Source organism: Pteropus vampyrus, unplaced genomic scaffold (assembly GCF_000151845.1).
Source record: "Pteropus vampyrus isolate Shadow unplaced genomic scaffold, Pvam_2.0 Scaffold320, whole genome shotgun sequence".
NCBI classification, from domain to species: Eukaryota; Metazoa; Chordata; class Mammalia; order Chiroptera; family Pteropodidae; genus Pteropus; species Pteropus vampyrus.
In genome coordinates, this window is record NW_011889101.1 from 149929 (window position 1) to 156544 (window position 6616).

Genomic DNA, 6616 nt, shown 5'->3' on the forward strand with positions numbered 1-6616 from the left:
GCGGGGGCCCTGGCGGGGGTGAGGGAGGAGGGGGGCTGCCCTTCAGGTCCCCGGGCCCAGAAGAAACCCCAGCAGGTGACTGGATTGAGCTGAGAGCTCCCGTGGGTCCCCATCCTTCCTGCCAGAAGGAGCCCCACGTGTCCCTGCCAGTTCCTGATGCCGGGCCCAGCGCACTCAAGAACACCCGGACAGCCCTGCAGGACGCCCTGCGACACGGCGCAGCCGGCAGAGGCCGGGCCCTGCCGGGCACGACGCACGCTCCCAAAGCGGGAAGAGCCAGGGTCAGCCCCATCCCCGCCGGAGCCGGAGGAGGCCCCCTTCCCTGTGGCACCCGGCAAGTGGTCCAGCAGACCTGAAGTCTCACGATCCATCGCACCTCAGGTAGATGACACCCCCCACCCACCTCCCACGAGAAGCACAGCTGGGACCCACTTTCCAGAGGGGGCGGGGGCCGGGGGGCAGGACTCACTGGCATGCTTGTCGGCCAGGGCGATGAGCGTGCTGGAGATGTCTCGCCGCCGGTAGAAGCACACCACCTTGGCCTCCACGTTCCCGCTGGCCGTCTGCAACGGCAAGGGTGTCACCACGGGCCACGCCGAGCCGAGCGGCCTCCAGGCCACAGGACCCCGGGGTGCACGGCTTCCCGGAGACCTGCTTCCCTGCCATCGGGGGGCCTGGGCTTCCGAGTCCCCCCACAGGCTTTGCTCGCCTGAATCTGGATGAACCCGGCCCCTGGCGAGGTCGGCTGTGACCAGACCTCAGCCCCGGCAGCTCCCACTGGCCCAGGTCACGCCCAGGAACAAACCCGGGTGCTGGGCAGAGACGCGCCCGGGGCCTGGAGTGTCCTCGTCCCGGCGCTGGGCAGAACACGGCCCCGACCGCGAGAGCCGTGACGGCAGCGTCAGGTGCCCCGGCGTTTCGAGGGTCGGCACAGAGGGGAGCACGGCAGGGGGGAGGGGGGCGGGCGCAGGCGCCGGGCAGAGGCGCTTAGGAAGTTTTCAGTGATGACGCAAGGGTCACGCGACAGTTCTAAGGCTTCTGTGGATTAGGGTTTAAAACGCTGACATTTACCTGTAAGAAAAGCACTTAACGTTTAGCTACTTCGTTCCATTAGACCAGGAATCTTTCAAGAAAGTCCTGGACGAGAAAAAGCTAAGGGAGTTCGTCCCCACCAAGCCGATGTCACGAGAAATGTTAGAGACGTAAGAAAAATGAATTAAAAATGTGAATAAAATGGCAACAACTACATCTCTAGCAACAATCGCTTTAAGTACAAGCAGATGAAACACACCGGTGAAGACAGGGTTGCTGAACGTATAAGAAAACAAGACCCTTCCCCGTGCCACCTGCGGGAGACACTTCAGACCCAAAGACCCACGGAGGGGAAAGGGTGACAAAAGGTGTTTCAGGAAAATGGAAACAGACGAAAAAGCTGGGGAAGCAACGTTTACACCAGAAAAAATGCCGTTTAAAACAAAGGCTGTAACAACAAACAAAGAAGGACCCAGTTATCCCACTGCCGGGTATTCGCCTGAAGAAACCCAAACGCTACTCTGAAGGGACAGGTGAGTCCCCGTGTCCACTGCAGCATGAGCCACAGCAGCCAGGATGCGGAGGCCACCCGGGCGCCCACCGAAGACGATGGATAAAGAGGGGGCGCGCAGAGGCAACGGAACGTCACTCAGCCGTGACGGTGAATGCGACCTCGCCCTCTGCAGCCGCGTGGGGGACGCAGAGGGTGCGGTGCTGAGTGGAACAGGTCAGGCTGAGAAACACACACGGCACGTGTGGGGTCCGAGAACAGGAAACGACGGAGCCACGCTCACAGGCGCAGAGATCGTGACGGGGGCAGAGGCGGGGGTGGGGTGCGTGGAGGGGGAGGGGTTGACAGGCACCCGTGGGCAGCTGCAGGACGGTCACGGGCGTGGGGCACGGCATGGGGACCGCGGTGCTGTGATGACTGCGTGCGGTGTCAGGTGGGAACTGGGCTTCTCGGGATGGTCGCTTCGTGAGTAAAAAAACGTCTCGTCGCTGTGCCGTGCGCCCGAAACTAACGTGCCGTCGTGTGTCGACTGCGGCCGGAGGAAAGACAGCGCGTCCTGCAGCGCTTCACGCCCGAGGGCGGAGCCAGCACCGTCGCCGTGCGCCTGGGGACGCTCGCTGTCGCGGCGGCCGTCAGGACCCTCAGGCGCCCAAGGCGTCCAAACTCTGCCTGAGCCACGAAGCCTGGTCAAGGCGCCTCCCAGCAAAACCCGGCCCAGAAGCCGTGGGCTGTGCTCAGACGACGCGGCGGCTCGCAGACGCCCCAGGACGTCGCCCCCGGGCGGCTAGGTCTGGGCCCTGGGGCGCCCCCTGCGCGGTGCGCCATCGCGTGCCCTCCCGCCCAGGTGGGCCCCGGAGACCTCGGACTTCGGAGCCCGCTCCCAGGTCCCCTCTGTGCTCCGCCCAGGTCCTGGCGGCCTCGGCTCTCCCCACCAGTCTGCCTCCTCGGCCCGCCCGGGCCCCGCCCCATGCATGGACCCCGCAGGTCCCCAAGCAGAGAGCTGGGACAGCCGTGGGCCCCTGCCTGCCGCCTGAGGGCCCAGGCCCCCGGCCTCATGGCAGTGCGTGGCCGGGGAGCAGGCTGGGCGGGCGCCAGGACAAGCCGGCCGGACGCCTCGGGCAGCTTCTGGGACCACGGAGTCTCTTGTGGCCGCGCCTTCTGCTCCTCTCCGGCCTCGGGCCCCCCGCGGCCGCCTCGGGGTCTGTGTGTCTCCTTGCTCCCAGACCCCACCGCCTTCTCCTTCCAACCACCACCTTCTCCAGTATCGTGAAGATTTAGCTTTTCCCGGTGACAACGTAAACGCGACACACGTCCAGGGCCAGTTCCAAGGAGGAAATTCAACGACCCCTTGAAAAGCCCACAAGAGCCTGGAGCCCCGGGGGGCGTGGTGCCGCTGCTGGCCGTCCACCCGGAGCCCAGAGCCCGGCCAGGGGGCTCTGTGGACCTGCCCCATGCCGACCCTGTTCCGGCAGCCTCCATGCCCTCGGCCCGCACCCACCGGGGCCCGTCTGCATCCGCAGCTCCTGTGGGCCCCGGCCCCGCTTTCCGACCATTTCAGGGGGTGTCGTGGGTGAGAGTGCGTGTTGTCACTGTGTCTGCAGAAACCCCCTGCTCTCCGCCCCTAGAACCCCGGAGTCTCTCCGCTGGTAGCACCCCCTGCCCCGCCAGGTCCCCCGGTTCTTGAACCCACGGGATGCAGACAGGCCCCGGCCCGGCTGTGACGAGGACACGGTGGGCACCCCGGGCACGCCGACGCGGAGGCTGGAGGGCTGCGGAGCACGGCTCAGCCGCCCAGGGGGTGGGTGCCGTCTGCTCCCGCCCTCCCCAGCCTCCCCACCGCGGAGAACCCCAGCTTCCTGCACCGGTTTCTTCATGCCCCCCAGTCAGCACACCCCGAAGTGCGGATGGCTGACTGCTCGCTGCTGGCCCAGTCGAGGGCGCCGGGCACCGCGCTCCCGCGGGCCCTGGGGCAGATGGTGAGCCGGGCGCTGGCTCCACTGCGCGGTGGCCTCGCGGGATGTTGCGGCCGCTGCCACGACATTGCTGCCTCTGGGCCTGGCCCCGGGCCTTCTGGGAGCCCAAGCTGGGGAGTCAGGCCCCCCGCTTCCCCATGCCCACGCTGCTGGCAGACGCTGCAGCCGGAGGCCCTCAGAGAGCACGGCCACAGGTCGGGGCTCAGCTGCGGCTGAGTCTGAGCCTTGGGGGATCCTGACCTCCCCCCTATCCCGGCCTGGTCCCAAACTCCAAGCCATGCTGCCACAAAGCCCACGGCCTCAGAGGCGCAGCCAGGGCCCCCGTCACTGGTCACTGGCACAGGTAACGACACTCTGGAAGGGGAGGGGAGGAGCTGCAGGGCCCGGGGCCACGTCTGAGGAGAGGGGACGCCCCAGCACCGCCCGGAGCACGTCCCACCAGGCAGCACAAGGGGGGCAGGGTGGCTCACACCTGCGGCCAGCAGGGTCCTGAGGGACCGCCCAGCCGGAACGACTGGCAGCTCTGGCCAAGCAGTGGAAGGAGCAGGGCTGGAACCTGAGGCCACCAGCCCTGGCCCAGCGGGCTCTGGGCGCCGTTCACAGGCACGACCACAGCCTATGCCGGCGTGGAGGAAAGTGGGGGGTGGCCTAGGCCGGGGGAAGGGAAGCAGGTGACAGGAGCCACCCCAAAGCCAAGGCCCCTCTGCCCGGGCCCTGGGTGTGCGGTTGGTCTTTGGAACCGTCCAGCCCAGACCCTCTCAACACTGCTGTTCTGCTCACGCCCCGCCGAGCACATCCCTCGACTAAGCCCAGCAAAGACCCAGGCCTAGGGAGCCGACCCTGGGGACAAAGCTACTGACGGTCTGAACAGAGAGGGCCCGGTCCGTGACCCACCCCCAGCTCCTGAAAACAAGGCAGAGGCTGGGGGAGCGCTTCGCCTCACCAGTGACAGTGGCCCCTGGGTGCAGCCACAGGAAGAGTGGGCGCCCCCGCGTGCACACACACTTGCATACCCAGGCGTGTGCACACGCGCCCACAAACGCATTCACACCCGCACGCACTCACATGCCCACACGTGCGCGCACACCCACCCACGCGTGCGCTACCTTGTTGAGCTCCTCGATTCTCCGGATCAGGTACGGGTTGCTGGACGAGTTCTCAAAGTAGACGTAGTCTGCAAACAGGCAAGGCAGCGTCACCAACAGCAGGGCACTACCACGCGAGCCTGCCACCGCCCCGGAGCCCGGGGCACCCGACCCCGCACGCGCTCACGCCCTCAGGCGGGGGACAGGCGTGAAGGGAGGGGCTGAGGCCTCCACGCCTGCAGGGAGAGGACGTAGCCAGAACCACGTGGCGGGTGCTGAGGGGAAGCCAGCGACGAGGTGGCAGGGGCCAGCAGCCCTCCCCTTGGGACCCTGCGGTCCCAAAGCCAGCTGCCCCCAGGAGCTCTGACCCTCCTAGCGGAGGCTGGGGGCCAGGACAGCACCAGCCCAAGACCGTGGCAGACACCAGAGGGTGCCGGGCCCAGGCACCTGCACACGCACGCCCCCCAGCACCCCTCCACCTCCCTGGGCTGAGGCCGGCACGGCACCGGGAAGCCCAGAGGCCACCGCCCCCGACTGGCAGGTGTACACAAACCAATGCCACGTGCTCTTGTTTCTCACAGGCCCCAAGGAGGGGGCTGGCAGTCTCCCAGGAACTCCCGAGAGGCGCACAGTGGGAAGCCCAGGATTCCACAAGGCCGCCCAGCTGCCAGCCTGCCACCTGGCCCAGGTCCCCAGCAACCTGCACCAGGAAGGCCTTCCCCTGCCCCTTGCCGCCCACGGGGGACCCCAGACATTTGCCTCAGCTGAAATCTGGGTAAAGCCTGGATGTGGCCCAAACGCCCACAACAAGGCCCCGATCCGGCAAACTGCGGTAAGGCCAGCAGATGCCGAAGGACCCCGGCTGGCCTTGTCTGCACGGGAGGTCCCAGCTGGGCTGCCTGAACCCCGTGGAGGAGCCTCCTGCGGCACACACATACCTGTGGGCAAATACCCGTGAGGACACGTCTGCGGGTGCGCACCCACGAGGGCACACCCGCGGCGCATACGGCGACACCGCCCCGGCCTCGGCTGAGGACGCGGCTGGGGCGCCAGGCGCTGCCGTGAGCCGCCAGACCGGCGTCGCAGGAGTGAGGCCGCGGCCAGCGCGGGCGGCTCGCACAGGTCCCTGGCGTCCCGAGAGGGGCAGTTCTCAGCGGACACCACGGCCATGCTGCGTAACACGTAAAAACACGGGGACCGCTGAGCCGTCCCCACGGGGCGGCTGCCCTGAACCCGGTGTAGACGACACTGCAGTAAAGCGGTTTCTGCTAAAAGCTCTCGTGTCCGTCACCCAAGTTTTTCCCCTAAAGGACTAGATAAAAACCACACTACACCCGAGCTAACGGCCCACGCACGCCCCAAACTGGAACCGACCCAGAGGCCCCCGCCAGCGGGGACAGACGGAGCCGTGGGGACTCCATCCGTCCATCTGTCCAACAGCAGAGTCCCCGCAGGGCGCCGGTGCTCTGCGGGTCACACACACGGCGGCTGCGTGCGGCGCCTGCAGCCGGGGCGGCCACACGGGACCTGGGGGACCGGGCTGTCCCACAGCCGCGGTGGCAGTTACGTGGCGGCATAACCGTCTGTGCCCGAGGAGACGGACCTCAGTGCCAGCACTGACGGCTCAGCAAACGTGGAGCCGACGGCAAGCAGGAGAGAAGGGAGGACACGCGGGGGCCCCCGGGGGGCCGTGGACGGCAGACCCCACCCACGTCAGCAGGGGGAGGCACACGACCATCACAGCCCCGAGGCGCGAGGCTCCCGCAGGAAGGGCGTGGCTGAGCCTGGCGGAAGCGGGGCGCACGGGGCTGGGGGGGAGCCTGACAGCCCAAGAAAAGAGGGAGGCCCTCCAGGCCAGACGACTTCACCAGCACCCAAGGGAGACAAAACACTGGTTCCACTCGCCTCTCCCAGAAAGAAAGGGAGGGAACACCTACCCGCTGGCTTGCGGGGCCCATGCCACCCACCCCGCAGCCAGCACACAGGCCCACCCCACACCTCACGAACGTGGAGCC

At 67.4% G+C, this 6616-nt stretch overlaps 1 protein-coding gene across 1 annotated transcript in view; it reads right to left on the reverse strand.

Moving 5' to 3' along the window:
• The window catches only part of MTA1 (metastasis associated 1), a 22417-nt gene extending 16578 nt beyond the window's left edge, over positions 1-5839 (reverse strand). The window contains exons 1-3 of the mRNA XM_023521861.1: positions 5540-5839; positions 4623-4690; positions 393-563 (exon numbers count right to left, since the gene is read on the reverse strand). Of these exons, the coding sequence (XP_023377629.1) occupies positions 393-563; positions 4623-4690; positions 5540-5771 (471 nt within the window). The 5' untranslated portion in view covers positions 5772-5839. The remainder of the gene's footprint in view (positions 1-392; positions 564-4622; positions 4691-5539) is intronic.
• Positions 5840-6616: the final 777 nt, after the last annotated feature.